The sequence below is a fragment of the Papio anubis genome, chromosome 10 (assembly GCF_008728515.1).
Source record: "Papio anubis isolate 15944 chromosome 10, Panubis1.0, whole genome shotgun sequence".
In the NCBI taxonomy this organism is placed as follows: domain Eukaryota; kingdom Metazoa; phylum Chordata; class Mammalia; order Primates; family Cercopithecidae; genus Papio; species Papio anubis.
In genome coordinates this window covers 66,833,970-66,850,454 of record NC_044985.1, presented here as the reverse complement: position 1 = coordinate 66,850,454, position 16,485 = coordinate 66,833,970, and the positions used below count along the sequence as shown (strand labels likewise).

The 16,485-nt window shown below is 37.3% G+C and overlaps 1 protein-coding gene across 2 annotated transcripts in view; it reads right to left on the bottom strand.

Annotated features, from left to right (window-relative positions):
• Positions 1 to 276: 276 nt before the first annotated feature.
• NUP35 (nucleoporin 35) overlaps positions 277 to 16,485 on the bottom strand; it is a 43,607-nt gene continuing 27,398 nt past the window's right edge. The window contains exons 5-9 of one of the 2 annotated variants that reach the window (XM_003907695.3): positions 10,162 to 10,303; positions 4,287 to 4,356; positions 3,408 to 3,536; positions 2,168 to 2,332; positions 277 to 908 (exon numbers count right to left, since the gene is read on the bottom strand). In XM_003907695.3, coding sequence (XP_003907744.1) covers positions 831 to 908; positions 2,168 to 2,332; positions 3,408 to 3,536; positions 4,287 to 4,356; positions 10,162 to 10,303 — 584 coding nt within the window. In that variant the 3' untranslated portion in view covers positions 277 to 830. The remainder of the gene's footprint in view (positions 909 to 2,167; positions 2,333 to 3,407; positions 3,537 to 4,286; positions 4,357 to 10,161; positions 10,304 to 16,485) is intronic. The other variant, XM_009182572.4, reaches the window with a different exon arrangement.

Below are 16,485 nucleotides of genomic sequence, written 5' to 3'. Positions count from 1 at the left end.
ATGCCTCATGAATGGCGTGCTGCCCTCCCTGCAGTAATGAGTTCATGTGTGATCTGGTTATTGAAAAGTGTCTAGAATCTCCTTCTTCCTGCTCTCTTCCTCTCTTTCACCATGTGATATGCTCACTGTCCTTCAGTTTCCTCCATGAGTAAAGCATCACGCTTCTTGTACAGCTACAAGTCAAATAAACCCTGAGCCAAATAAACCTCTTTTATTTTTAATAAATTACCCAGCCTCAGGTATTCCTTTATAGCAATGCAAACAGACTAATACACATATCATTGACAAGGTTTATTATCAAGAAACTTTAGTAGTAAGTTTTTAAAAAGAATGCTCGTTTTAGAATACATCAAGAGGACATTCTGTGACAGGACATATACAAACAAGGATAATTAAAATATTAAATACTATCTAAATTAAAAGACCATAATTCAAATTGCTAATTATAATCTTTGTGTCAGTAGAAATAACTACAGTTCCCCTTCATGAAATTCACCCCCACGTTCTCATGAAGACTAAGAAGTCTCACCACAATTTCAGTTATTTAATTTACAATAATCAATGCTGAGTTTTCGGTGCTAAAGCATGCACTGTTACAGAAAGCACAAAATCCTATTCACAGGGATTTTTAGTTTTCTTTAAATGTATCTCAAGCATCTTTTAAAGTGCGAGCTACAAAAAAGCTGTATCCTTAATGAAAAAGGCTTCTTTCTAAAAGAAGTATGAGACAGCTACCCAATATTGCAGGAACGGTTATATAACTAACCGAAGGAACCAGCAGCACTCTGCTAACTCGGTTTTAGTGTAGCAACTTCCTCCTTGGTCTTCTACTACCAGCCAAACATGTACTCCATTGCTTTGGATACAAGACTTTCATCTTTTTTTGGCGTTTGTCTGTCAGAAATAACCTATTAAAAACACATACACACACAAAGCTGTTAGGTTATTGTTACTTCAGTGTCATAGTCAATTCTAGAATTGCTCATTTAAAAGAGAAACACCAAAATGCATGTATAGCACTGAACTGTATATTTTTAAAATTAATATATGGACTTAGAATATCCTTATGCTTTTAAGAATGCCAAAATTTCATTTCTTTGGAAAAGCAAATAATATCTGTTTCTTAAATTAGAAAATTTAATAGCTGTGTGCAGTGGCTCATGTCTGTAATCCCAGCACTTTGGGAGGTCAAGGTGGGCAGATCACTCGAGGTCAGGAGTTCAAGACCACTATGGCCAACATGGCCCCATCTCTACTAAAAATACAAAAAAATAGCTGGGCATAGTGGCACGTGCCTGTAATCTACTCAGGAGGCTGAGGTAGAAGAATCAACTGAACCCAGGAGGCAGAGGTTGCAGTGAGCTGGGATCGCACGACTGCACTCCAGCCTAGGCAACAGAGTGAGATTCCATCTCAAAACAAAAGAAAGAAAACTGAATAAAACAAAAGCTGCAAAAAATGGGAAATTTAAAATAACAGTAACAGAAACTAAAGAAACAGTTCTAGAATGATCTCCAAATTTCAGAGGAAGTCAAAAAACTGAACTACCACTATCTGCCCTACTAAAGCACAAGTGTTTCACGTACTGTGTTTGCAGGACCTGTTTCTGCAGCTGGTTAAGTTCAAACACTTGGCTACTCAGTAGGAGACAATAATATACTGAATGAGGTCATAATACTTCTACCATTCTTCGAAGAACATAATTAACTTCTTTAAGCTTTTTTGAAATGAGAAATTTTTTTCTGTCTGAATGGGAGTTGGTCAATGTCTTCATTTCAATAACCAAAGCTACTCCAAACTAAGGTTCTGCACTTTGGATACCATCAATTTAGTCACCAATTTAATAGAGCTTTAATGCGCCCTCATGTCAAAGATGTACATGGGATACATTTTGTATGTATGCAAATATAACTTAGAAAAAGCTAAAACAACTCTCAAAAAATTTTAAGGAATGGCAAATACATTGTTCTTTAATTCATGATAACTTTCCAATTGGCCAAGATGCTAACTTTAAAAAAGAAAATTTTTAAAGTGTAAAGGTTTCATCAAGGTAATAGCCTCATCAAGAAACATTTAATAGCATACAAATCAATACAATGAAAAAGTTAAACATGCTATGCACTCAGCCGCTAAGGTACATCTTTTTTTAATCTAATCCTTAAAATACCTGATAATCACTAGTAGAGGCTTTGTATGCTGTAGCAAGAGGTCTCATGGTAGAAATCCTGGGAGTACTTCCAGGTTGTGTTGGTGTACCTAGAGTTTTGATTGGTGGTGTAAAGGCTAAAGATGGAGATGATAAAGCACATCTGTCACTGCTTTCCATAACACTCTAGAGAAACAAAGAAACAACTCCTTTGTTTATAAAAGTAATACATATCATCCAGTATTACAGTCTACTTAGAAAGAAAATTTAATTAAAAGATAAGGATGAAATACTTTATTTGCTCTACTTCCAAATAATTTTAAGCTTGAGAAAACATTTGGTCCTTAGGTAGCATTTGAGATTGAATGCTCAGCCAGAAATTTCACTTCAGTGACCTCAAACAATCTCAATACAACTATAGACCACAGAAATAAGAATTTCCTAAAACACTATGAAAAATCATTAAGGACAAAAAAAGTTCTTAGGGAAACCTGGAAAAGAATCAAAATCCAAAGATTTTTAATGCTCAGTAACCCCAAATATTCTCTGGCCTCTGCAAACATTTGTTACAACACAGTATTATAACTATATAACTACACTGCTATAACAGATTCTAAGAATAGGAACCACGTCTTGCTTTGTTCATTAATGCGTGTATACTGACACCAAGCACAATGCCTGGTATATAGTACAAGTTCACATATACTTAAAGAATGTTCACAATGATTTAACAAGCCACAAAAAACAGTTTAAATTGTACTCTGTACTATTTAATGAGTATATATAGAATAATTTTAAAATAGTTTGAAATAGAAATATTTCGAAACAAAAACCTTTGGCATTTAAAAGTTAACTATCAGTTAACATTCATATGAACTAATTCATTCTGAAATAGTATCATTCCATTTAAGTACTTTAAAGAATCTGGTATTGCTTTGCACAAGAAAGAGAATGAATTAGTAGTCAAGAGACCTAAAATCTAGGCCTCATCTGTAACAACTCTGGACAAGTTACTTAAGTCCTCTCGGTTTCTTTCCTTTATCTGAAAAATGAAGAAGTGAGGACAGATTATCTCTAAATTCTAAAGTCTATGATTAAATACCTTCGGCTTGCCACAAAGAGTACTGTAAGTATCATCACATGTTACAAACTACGAAAAAGAGACACAGTGAAACCAAGTGACACAACCACCAATTTCAATCCTTGGTCTTGTGTTCTTCATACAGATTAAGCTACTTTCCGTACATCACCAATAACTTACTTTGTCAATACATGGTTTTACACCAATCATGATGGATTCTCCAAAAATCCTCCCATCTTTGCTTAAGGCTTTCCGAGCCTGCAGTTTAGATTGGTAACGAATATGCATCCAATTTCCTGTATTAGACATCTGCAAAGAATGAAATTCTCTTAAAATAGAAAATATATAAAATCTACATAATGAATTCTACTACAAAATAGAAACGTGAAGATAAATTTACTTCCATTTCATATTTGATGCCTTGTAAAAAGCTGTGAAGTTCAACAAAAATCATATTTAAAACAGCTTCAACAATCTCTCAATTCTCTACAATCAATATGTACATATTCTCTGAAAGTAAAATACTTCTCAAAATATGTTTATTGTAAAGAGATCATAGCAACACTTGCCATAAAATTATTTAAAACTATTCAATTTGATTTTGTATAGGAGTTAATTAAGTCAATCTCTAATAACAAAAAAAGATTTGTTACTTATAACTTGTAGCACAAGGTAAGATAATTTTTTAAATTTTAGAACTATAAAGCTCTAAAAACTCTAAAAGCTCAGGAACCTCCTACTTCCTTTATCCCCAATAAAAGAAGCTCAAAATTGGAAAACAGTAATATAATACTTGGTATAATCTATCTTTTTTAAGACTGTAAACTGTTTAAGGAAGGGGGTGAGAAGAGGTGGATTTTCAAACTCATTTTATCTCTTTTCATCAAAAACTATGCAACTTCCAGCCTTCCAGACTTCAAAGGATATATGATATCAAAACTTTAAAAAAAAATTAAGTTTAAAAAAAAAATCCACAAAATTCAGAAGCAAAGTTTCTCTCAATTCACAACTTACCCCTCTTTAGTCAAAACTCTGAACTGAAAAAAAATTAAGCCTTACCACATGTTTTAAGATATTCCCATACTGTGCAAATTGTAATAATATGTAGGACGCAGATGCTTGAGGAAACCTGAAAAAAACAGTTGTCCAAAGAAAACAGTCAGCTTCTACTATCAATGTGAATGCAAATTACTACAAGATAATGTTTCAAGATACATTCCCCCCAACTGTCTAGAACGTTAACAGGAGAGTGCTGATCATCCTGTTTTCCTCGATATGGGCTAATTCTGTCAACGACCAGTCACTCAAAAGCAAATACCTTAAAGTTAGTCTTATTCTGCCATTCTTCTCCACCCTCACATTCTACCTCTGAAATCTCTAAAAATGCTACTCTCATTGCCATTATCCAGGTCTTAGAAAAAAACTATAAAGTTGCAGTTCTATATATAATTTATTTCAATATATGTACATTAATATGTAATACATTTAGGTATACTACAGTTACGAAAAGATAAAGAATTTTAAATTATAAGCAAATCATTATACATTGAGCATCACTTAAAAATTCTGAAATTAAGTCTTATAACAAAGATAAAATTCAGCATCAATATCTATGGTATAGAATCACTTAAAAGGACAGTTACCAAAATTTGATTAGCCATATCTCTGCATGAGAAAATTCTAAGTAATTTTTACTTTCTTCTTTATAAAGTTCTGTATGGTTTGAATATTTTACAATGACACATTATTATTTTATAGTCCTAACAATAAAGCTATTTTCAATTTGAGAACAATAACCACTACCAACAGAATAGAAATGGCTATCTGGAGGCTCTCTAACCTCTAACTTCTGTTATCTGAAGACTGAATTAGAACCCTAAAGACAAAAGAAAAATCTGAGTCTCAAAAATAAATCAGAAACCAAACACATTAAAAATCTATGTGAGGCCGGGCACGACGACTCACGCCTATAATACCAGCACTTTGGGAGGCCAAGGCAGGTGGATCACTTGAGGTAAGGAGTTCGAGACCAGCCTGGCCAACCTGATGAAACCCCGCCTCTACTAAAAATTAGCTGGGCATGGTGGCGGCACCTGTAGTCCCAGCTACTCAGGAGGCTGAGGCGGAAGAATCGCTTGAACCTGGGAGGGAAAGGTGGCAGTGAGCTGAGATCATGCCACTGCACTCCAGCCAGAGTGACAGAGTAAGACCTTTTCTCAAAATAAATAAATTAATTAATTAAATCTGTATGAGTAACATATTCATGCAATCAGAACTGAAAATTCATTTGTATAAAATATGGACATGAAATTTCTAACCACAAAGAAAAACAACAAATAGGTTGGGTGCCTACAGGGCGGAGATAAAACAAAAATGAAAAGAAGAAAGAACGGCTGCAAGTGAGGGAAGTACTTAAGAAATAAAACATAATTCTAAACTCTTGGACCACTTTGAGTAGAAACTTACATTCTAATACTCTACAGTAGAATCACCCAAAACAATGAATGATATTTCATAACCCTAAGTCAGTAGGAAAAAGTTAAACTACCAAAGAAAGAACATATATAGTGCATCTTTCAGAGGTACTTCCCCATAAATGATCAAAATAAAATACTTTATCCCTTAAAGGAGAATGCTTCAGTTCTTGAAATTAAAGTCACAGAGGGTTGTTAAAACCTGAAAGTAAAAAAATAAATAGCTGGGAAACTTAATATCTGAAATTTGAAAACATACTAGGAGTGCTTCAAGTAATTTATCTAATTACTGGAAATCTTAAAAGTTAAACCACTACTATTGAGCCTGAAAAACAGATTTAAGAGTGCATATCTATTTTCAAAAATACGCAGCCAAGCTGGCTCATTACTGTTATCCCAACTACTCATAAGGCTGAGGCAGAAGGATTGCTTGAGGCCAGGAATTGGAGACTGCAGTGAGCTATGATCAAGCCACTGCACTCCAGCCTAGATGACAGAGACTGTCTCAAAAAAAAAAAAATCAAAAGCAAAAACAAAACAAAGCAAAAAGCCATTTTATGAGAGAATATAAAAATGTAAAAGAAGAAGAAGAAAAAAAAAAAACACGCCAGCCCAATTGCTATGGATATAGGACTGAGTATGGGCTTTCTAGAGAACAACAAAATGCAATGACCCTGCTTTTTACCTAAATAGAAATCAGTAACACAGAAAATCTCTCTGGAAACATACACAAAAAACAGGTGGCAATCACTGCCTTAAAGAGGAGGAAAACTAGCTGGGGAGAAAAGCAAAAGGGAAGACTTCATTGTTCATTTTCACATACCTTTTGAACTTTTTAATTTTAAATAAATTGAATACACTAAACATTTATTGTGCACCTTTCTTCCTTCAAGGAGCTCATGTGTTACTTTTATGTTTTTTAATCCCCCAAAAAAATATAATAGATAGATATATTCCAGTATCAGCATGTGATACAGTTCAGCTGTGTCTCCACCCAAATCTCAACTTGAATTGCATCTCCCAGAATTCCCATGCGTTGTGGGACGGACCCGGGGGAGGTAACTGAATTGGGAGGGCCGGTCTTTCCCATACTGTTCTCATGATAGTGAGTAAGTCTCAAGATCTGATGGGTTTATCTGGGGCTTCTGTTTTTGCTTCTTCATTTTCTCTTGACATCACCATGTAAGTTGCCTCCCGCCATGATTCTGAGGCCCCCCCAGCCATGTGGAACCGTAAGTCCAATGAAACCTCTTTTTCTTCCCTGTCTCAAGTATGTCTTTATCAGCAGCATAAAAATGGACTAACACAGTAATTGCTACCAGTAGAGTAGGGCATTGCTGAAAAGATACCCAAAAATGTGAAGCGACGTTGGAACTGGGTAATAGGCAGAGATTGGAACAGTCTGGAGAGCTCAGAAGAAGACAGGAAAATGTGGGAAGTTTGGAACCTCCTAGAGACTTGTTGAACGGCTTTTACAAAAATGCTGATACTGATATGAACAATAAGGTCCATGCTGAGGTGGTCTCAGATGGAGATGAGGAACTTGTTGGGGACTGGAGCAAAAGTGACTCTTGCTATGTTTTAGCAAAGAGACTGATGGCATTTTGCCCCTGCCCTAGAGATTTGTGGAGCTTTGAACTTGAGAGAGATGATTTAAGGTATCTGGCGGAAGAAATTTCTAAGCAGCAAAGCATTCAAAAGGTGATTTGGGTGCTATTAAAAGCATTCCATTTTAAAGGGGAAACAGCATAAAAGTTCAGAAAATTTGCAGCCCGACAAGGCAGGAGAAAAGGAAAACTCATTTTCTGAGGAGAAATTCAAGCCAGCTGTAGAAATCTGCGTAAGTATAAAGAAGCCTAATGTTAAGGCCCAAGAGCATGGGGAAAATGTCTCTAGGGCATGTCAGAGCCCTTCAAGACAGCTAATCCCATCACAGGCCTGGAGGCCCAGGAGGAAAAAGCGGTTTCGTGGTCTGGGCCCAGGATCGCTGTGCTGTGTGCAGCCTAGGGACTTGGTGCCCTGTGTCCCAGCCTCTCCAGCCATGGCTGAAAGGGGCCAATGTAGAGCCTGGGCTGTGGCTTCAGAGGGTGGAAGCCCTAAACCTTGGCAGCTTCCACATGGTGTTGAGTCTGTGGGTGCACAGAATCAAGAATTGAGGTTTGGGAACCTTCACCTAGATTTCAGAAGATGTATGGAAATACCTGGATGCCCAGGCAAAACTGTGCTGCAGGGGTGGGGCCCTCATGGAGAACCTCTGCTAGGGCAGTGTGGAAGGGAATTGTGGGGTCAAAGCTCCCACACAAGGTCCCTACTGGGGCACTGCCTAGTGGGGCTGTGAGAAAAGGGCCACCATCCTCCAGACCCCAGAATGGTAGATCCACTGACAGTTTGCACTGTGTGCCTGGAAAACCCACACACTCAGTGCCAGCATGGGAAAGCAGCCGGGAGGGAGCCTGTACCCTGCAAAGTCATAGGGGTGGAGCTGCCTAAGACCACGGAAACCCACCTCTTGCATCAGCGTGACCTGGATGTGAGACCAGGAAGTCAAAGGAGATCATTTTGGAGCTTTAAAATTTGACTGCCCCGCTGGATTTTTAACTTGCATGGGGCCTACAACCCCTTTGTTTTGGCCAATTTCTCCCATTTGGAATGGCTGTATTTACCCAATTCCTATACTCCCATTGTATCCAGGAAGTAACCAGCTTGCTTTTGATTTCACAGGCTCATAGGTGGAAGGGACTTGCCTTAGCTCAGATGAGACTTGGGACTGTGGACTTTTGGGTTAATGCTGAAATGAGTTAAGACTTTGGGGGATGTATCGGGAAGCCATGATTGGTTTTGAAATGTGAGGACATGAGATTTAGAGGGGCCAGGGATGAAATGAAATGGTTTGGCTGTGTCTCCACCCAAATCTCAACTCAAATTATATCTCCCAGAATTCCCATATATTGTGGGAGGAATCCAGGGAGAGGTAATTGATTCATGGGGGCCAATCTTTCCTGTGCTATTCTCATGATAGTGAATAATTCTCACGAGATCTGATGGGTTTAGCAGGTGCTTCCGCTTTTGCTTCTTCCTCATTTTCTCTTGACACCGCCATGTAAGAATGTCTGTCACCTCCCACCATGATTCTGAGGACTCTCCAGCCATGGAAACATAAGTCCAATTAAACCTCTTTTTCTTTCCAGTCTGGGGTATGTCTTTATCAGCATGAAAATGGACTAATACAGTATGGCAAATCATACTTTCAGAAACAAACCTTATATTGTACAGTATAAATATTAGCTTGAATATCAAAAGACCTAAGTTTTTGCTGGAGCTTTGCTAATAATAACTAGATATAAACTGCTGAATAAATCACTTAAGCTGCCTACACCTCAGTTTCCTCACCTGTAAAATAAAACATTATACAATATGATCTCTAAGGTGTTTTACAGTGATATACATACACACACACACACACACACACACAGAAAATGGAATACTACCCAGCCATAAAAAGGAATTAATTAATGGCATTTGTAGCAACCTGGATGGAACCGGAGACTATTATTCTAAGTGAAGTAACTCACTTATTCTAAGTGAAGTAACTCGGGAATGTAAAAAGCAAACATCGTATGTTCTCACTCATAAGTGGGAGCTAAGCTATACGGATGCAAAGGCGTAAGAATGATGAAATGGACTTTGGGGACTCAGGGGAAAATGGCGGGAAGAGGCTGAGGGATAAAAGACTATAAATTGGGGTCAGTGTATACTGCTCAGGAGATGGGTGCACCAAAGTCTCACAAATCATGTAAAGGACTTACTCATGTAACCAAATACCACCTGTTCCCCAAAAACCTACGGAAATAAAAATTTTTTTTAAAGAAAGGTATTTTAAAGTATATTTTGGACCTAAAAATCTATTCAAAAATGTAACGACGAGCGTCAATACTCTGTTTCTATTAATATTCAATACTTTGTGACTAGAAAGTATCAACCCTGTGAGTGTGTGTGTGTGTGTGTGTGTGTGTGTAAATGTTCATTCTGTTAGTTCAAAACTGGTGAATTCCACTAGATATAGAGAACTAGTCACTAGAAAAAGGGAAAGGAGTCCCTAAGTCTAAAGGGACAACTGTATTCCATCTAGCAAATATGCTTAAGAGAAAATAAGCTGGGAAGAAATAAACAGACAAATGATTAAAAAAACTACAAACAAATATCAAACTCTAGTTAATGACATGCATGCTCAAATGTCAGGGTAATATGTATTGTTGTCTACAAGTTATTATGAAATGTACCAACAAAAATAATGAATTGATAGATGGGTGAATGACAGATAAAGCAAATGTAGCAAACTGTTAACCATAGAATCTAGGCAGTAGTAATATGGGTGTTTGCTATGCGCTTCTTTCCATTTTTCTGTATGTTTGATTATATTCGGTGGGGTTTTTAAAAGGCAAATGATCTAAAAACCTTACCCAAACACAGTCACCCAAGAGTCATCGAGGTGATCTTCTGAAGTCAAAGAATCTCCTTGAGTATAAAAAGGATCCAACTGGGCAGGAGATAATGTCGTCTTTCGTGGTTGACCGATACTTGCTGGACTAAACATACTTTGGCCTGTATTAAGATATTTAGCAAGTTAGTTACCAGTATAAACACCTTGATTGATTCTAAATCAAAAATCTTAGTTTTAAATGATAAAGTCTAATAAAGTTGGCAATTACATAAATAGTTCAAAACATACAACTGTGGTCAAATAGCAATTTCATGCTACCACACAATTAGAGGAAGTAATAATTGGGCATAGTTTATAATTTTGCAAATGTTTTATTATGTATGATAAATTATCTAAATGCTTTATTAAGCATGTCTGGTTAAGCCGACACCAGAAGGATATCCCAGGCAACCTCAAAGACTTCTGCTGGTTTCATCTTCCAAACCTACCACTTTCATCACAGCACCTCTGCCTCAAGAACATGTAAAAATGTATTACCCACAGAACAAAATCCGAATGCCTCAGCCTTGGCTATACAGTTGCAATCTTACTTTGCCGGTATGCACTAAACAATATCTACCCTACCCCTTAAAATGTGAATGCAATTTCCTTTTATTCAGGTCATTTCTACTTAAAATGTCTTATCCTTTTATTTCTTATTCTTCAGTAACAGCCACCAATTAATGAGTACTTCCATGTATCCAACATGCCATGCTAAATAAACACTTTACAAATTCATTTTATCTCAGAAGCACTGTCCAATTAAGGTTATACATTTGTGAGAAACAGAGACTATTTCCCTTTCATCTTCACAGTAGCAATCATGATTTACTCATTCAAAAAATATTTTGTCAGCACTTAAATATGCACCAAGCATCAACCTAGGTATTGAAGGTATAGCAGTAAACACATTAGACAAATAAAAACAAAAAATCCATCCCTACTGGAGCCTACATTCTAGAGAAAGAGAGACATATAAGTAAATACTTAGTGTGCTACAAAACTAAAAATACTATAGGGAAAAAAAAATAAAGCAGAGAAGGGAGACAGGGCCAATTTGTGTGGATGGGTTAAATGAAAAAGGATTTCACTCAGGTGCGTTAAAGCAAAAACCTGAAGGACAAGGGAAGCAAAACAATATTTGAAGAAGTGAACATTCTGTGGAGAAAATAATAAAACCAAGGCCCTGAGGAAAGACATGACTGGTTTTAGATGAACACAAGAAGGCCACTATTTGCACAGTGAGTGGGGGGGATGTGAGATGAGAACAAGGATATGAAAGCAGAGAGGCAGCAATATGCCAGATCATGAAGAAAAACCTTATAAAGCCACTGTAAAAGCCAAAGCTCTAAGTGAGGTAGGAAACCAACAGAAAATTCTGAGCAAGCGTGACATAACAGGACTAAAACTTTGATAGTAAAAGGTAGCATTTTAAGGGCCAGGCCAGTGGCTCACGCCTGTCATCCCAACACTTTGCGAGGCCTAGGCGAGCAGATCATGACGTCAGGAGTTCGTGACTGGCTTGGTTAACATGGTAAAACCCCACCTCTACTAAAAACTACAAAAATTAGCCAGGTGTGCTGGCACATGCCTGTAATCCCAGCTCCTCGCGAGGCTGAGGCAGGAGAATCGCTTGAGCCCAGGAGGCGGAGGCTGCAGTGAGCTGAGATAGCATCACTGCGTTCCAGCCTGGGTGATAGAGAGACTCTGTCTCAAAAAAAAAAAAAATAGGTAGCATTTTATTAAGTGATTGTTATACTTTATGAGTATAATTACATTTAATCCTAACAATCCTATAAAATCGGTCCAATTAGTCCATTTAACAAATTAGGAAAATGATAATATTAAATAACAGTAGGGAAGTTGGAATTCCAATCCAGGCAATAGGAATCCAAAGCATGAGCTCTAAGGCAGTAACCTAGTTAACATGTTTATTTCTTATGGCGGTACTACAAGTGTGGTCTGGAGACCCTTGGCTCCCCCAAGACCCTCTCATGAGATCAGCCAACTCAAAATTATTTTCACAAAAACATGAAGTTTCATTTGCCTTTTTCTCAGTCTCTTATGAGTGTACAATGGAGTTTTCCAGAGGCAACTTCATGTGATTATGTGATTCAACGGACTCAGGTTGAACAGAGAAGCAGATTCATGAGAATTCAGAGGTATTTTATTAAGCCAGACACTAAAAAGATTTTTAAAACAAAAACAATGTCACTCTTTCCACAAAATTTTTTTATCTTTAGAAAATAGTTACTGTTCACTTCAAAAAGGGTTGTTTATATGAAATAACTTTATTATTTTTAAATCAGTTAATACTTAAGTTTTAAAATTTTCTGTTTTAATTTTGAATGCAGTAAATATTGATAGCTATAAGCTATATAAACAAAAGCTCTTTAACTGTTAAGAGTATAAACAAGGTAAAAACTATAAAACTAAGACGTTTGAGAACCACTGTTCTACGGTCAATGCACATGAGTCACGCTCCATTTTTACTGATTTTCTGGAGGCTACTTAACACATTCTAACTATTGTATATATCTCCTGGCTTGTCATTTATCCTTAATTCCCAAATGAGCTGAAAACCATCCTAACTCATTCCAAAGTGTTTACAGTCACCTGGATTTCTCAATGTTCTCAAGAAACCAAAAAGACTATCTATAGAAAGTGGGGGGAAAAGCTACTGTGATAAAAAGCTTGACTTTGCACCATGGCTCATGGCTGTAATCCCAGCGCTTTGGGAGGCCATGGCAGGAGGATTGCTTGAGCTTAGGAGCTCGAGATCAGCTTGGGCAACATGGTGAAATCCTATCTCTACTAAAAATACAAAAAATTAGCTGGGCGTAGTGGTGTGCGCCTGTGGTCCCAGCTATTTGAGACGCTGAGATGGAAGGATCACTTGAGCCTGGGACATGGAGGTTGCAGTGAGCCGAAATTGCGCCACTGCACTCCAACCTAAATGACAGAGTAAGACCCCATCTCAAAAAAAATGTATATATATATTTGATAAAAATAACTTATTAAAGAAGTGGGTAAAGAACATGAATAGACATTTTTCAAAAGACATACAAATGGCTAAGAGGTATATGAAAAAATGCTCAACATCACTAATCATCAGAGAAATGCAATTCAAAACTACATTATCATCTTACCCTAGTCAGAATGGCTATTGTCAAACAAAAAAAAACAAAGAGATGCTGGCAAGGATGCAGAGAAAAAACTCATACACTGATAGTGAGAACATAAATTAGTACAACCTCTATAGAAAGCCGTATGGAGATTTCTCAAAGAACTAAAAATAGAACTACCATTCAATCCAACAATCTCTCTTACTGGGTATCTAACCAAAGGAAAAGAAATAATATACCAAAAAGACCGCTGGACTTGTAAGTTTATCACAGCACTATTCACAATAGCAAAGATATGGAATCAACTAAGGGTCCATCAATGGGTGAGTGAATAAAGAAAATGTGGTATACATACACAATGGAATATTATTCAGCCATTAAAAAGAAAGGAATCAATTTTGTAGCAACATGGATGGAATTGGAAGTCAGTATCTTAAGTGAAACAACACAGGCACAGAAAGACAAACATCACATATGCTCACTCATAAGCAAGTGCTTTAAAAAGTATTCACAAAAATCAGTAGCATTTATATACGGCAATAACATTCAAGCTGAGAACTAAATCAAAAATGTAATCCCATTTACAATAGCCACATACAAAAAAAAAAATTAAAATACTTAGGAATACATCTACCCCAGGAGGTGAAAAATCTCTACAAGGAGAACTCCAAAGCACTGATGAAAGAAATCACAGATGACACAAATGGAACAACATTCCACGCTCATAGATTAGAAGAATCAATATTATTAAAATGACCATATTGCCCAAAGGAATTCAACACATTTTCAATCAAATAACCAACATCATTTTTCACAGAATTATAAAAAACTACTCTAAAATTCACAGAGAAGCAAGAAGAGCCCAAATAGCCAAAGCAATTCTAAGCAAAAAGAACAAAGCCAGCAGCATCATATTACCTGACTTCAAACTATGGGGCTACAGTAACCAAAACAGTATGGTACTGGTACAAAAATAGGCACACAGACCAATGAAACAGAATGGAGAATCCAGAAACAAAGTCACACACCTACAAACAATGGATCTTCAACAAAGTTAGCAAAAATAAAGAATGGATAAAGGATGCCTTATTCAATAGATGGTGCAAGGAAAACTAGCTAGCCATATGCAGCCTGCCTCTCACCATATAAAAAAATTAACTCAAGATGAATTAAAGACTTAAATGTAAGACCTCAAAATAAAAGTTCTAAAAGAAAACCTTGAAAACCCTCTTCTGGACATTGGCCTAGGCAAAGACTTTATAACTAATATTGCAAAAGCAAATACGACAAAAACAAAGATTGACAAGTTGGACCTCATTAAACTAATGACTTTCTGCACACAAAAGAAACTATCAAAAGAATAAACTGACAACCTACAGAATAGGAGAAAATATGTTCAAAGTATGCATCCAACAAAGGAATCTGTAAGGAACTTAAATTAACAAGAAAAAAACACATTAAAAAATGGGCAAAGAACATGAGCAGGCATTTCTCAGAAGAAGACATGCAGGTGACCAACAAACATGAAAAAATGTTCAATGTCACTAATCAGAGAGACTGCAAATCAAAACCACAATGTGATACTATCTCACACCAATCAAAATGGTTACTATTAAAAAGTCAAAAAATAGGCCAAGCGCAGTGGCTCACACCTGTAATCCTAGCACTTTGGGAGGCCAAGGCATTTGGATTGCCTGAGGTCAAGAGTTCGAGACAAGCCTGGCCAACATGGCGAAACCCCATCTCTACTAAAAACACAAAAACTAGCTGGGCATGGTGGCGGGCGCCTGTAGTCCCAGCTACTTGGGAAACTGAGACAAGAAAATCACTCGAACCCAGGGAGCAGAGGCTGCAGTGAGCCGAGATCGTGCCACTTCACTCCAGCCTGGGTGACAGTGAGATTCCATCTCAAAAAAAAAAAAAAAAAAAAAAATCAAAAAATAAGAACGTAGGCCGGGCGTGGTGGCTCAAGCCTGTAATCCCAGCACTTTGGGAGGCTGAGACGGGTGGATCACAAGGTCAGGAGACCGAGACCATCCTGGCTAACACGGTGAAATCCCGTCTCTACTAAAAAATACAAAAAAAAAAAAAATAGCCAGGCGAGGTGGCGGGTGCCTGTAGTCCCAGCTACTCAGGAGGCTGAGGCAGGAGAATGGCATGAACCTGAAAGGCGGAGCTTGCAGTGAGCTGAGATCCGGCCACTGCACACCAGTTTGGGCGACAAAGCGAGACTCCGTCTCAAAAAAAAAAAAAAAGAATGTAAGAATGTTGGTGAGGCTGCAGAGGGAACCCTTATATGCTGTTGGTGGGAGTGTAAATTAGTGCAGCCCCAGCAGAAAGCGGTTTGGAGATTTGTAGAACTCAAAATAGCACTACTATTTGAACATCTTGTTGTCTAGTAAGGTATAGAATAGCGTTCTGGATAAAATAGATTATTTAATAAGCTTAATAGATGTGAGGTGATCTGAAACATATTTTTCCTAGAGGAAAGTTTACGTTAATAGGTTAAATTAGATTAGTTCTAGTTTCTAACTTTGAATTCAAAGCAGTCTCGGAACTCAAATTGTTTAGCAACCCTAAAGAGGCAAGATTTTTGAAACACTTTTTTTTTTTGAGACAGAGTCTTGCTCTGTTGCCCAGGCTGGAGTGTAGTGGTGCAATCATAGCCCACTGCAACCTCCGCCTCCTGGGTTCAAGGGTTTCTCCTGTCTCTGCTTCTGGAGTAGCTGGGATTACAGGTGTGCACCACCACAGCCAGTTAATTTTTGTATTTTTAGTAGAGACGAGGTTTCACCAGGTTGGCCAGGCTGGTCTCAAACTCCTCACGGCAGGTGATCTGCCCGCCTTGGTCTCCCAAAGTGCTGGAATTACAAGCGTAAGCTACCGTGCCCAGCAGACTTTTGAAATTTTTAAGTGATTATATTTTTTTCTCTTCAGTTAGAATGATATTATTGCATTATAGCTTTTACTTGACAACTCTTTTGATCCTGTCCAGGCTACAGTTTTGTTTTGATATCATTTGGAGGCAAGACATGGACATCATTCCTAGAAGTCTTTTAGATTTGACTTTACAAATTAACATTTGTGCTGTAATTGAAGTTATATATTACTAACAACAGTTAACTTTTTTAAGTTCTTGTCTATTGTCGCATTTTACTTTTGGAGTAACACCTAAGTCT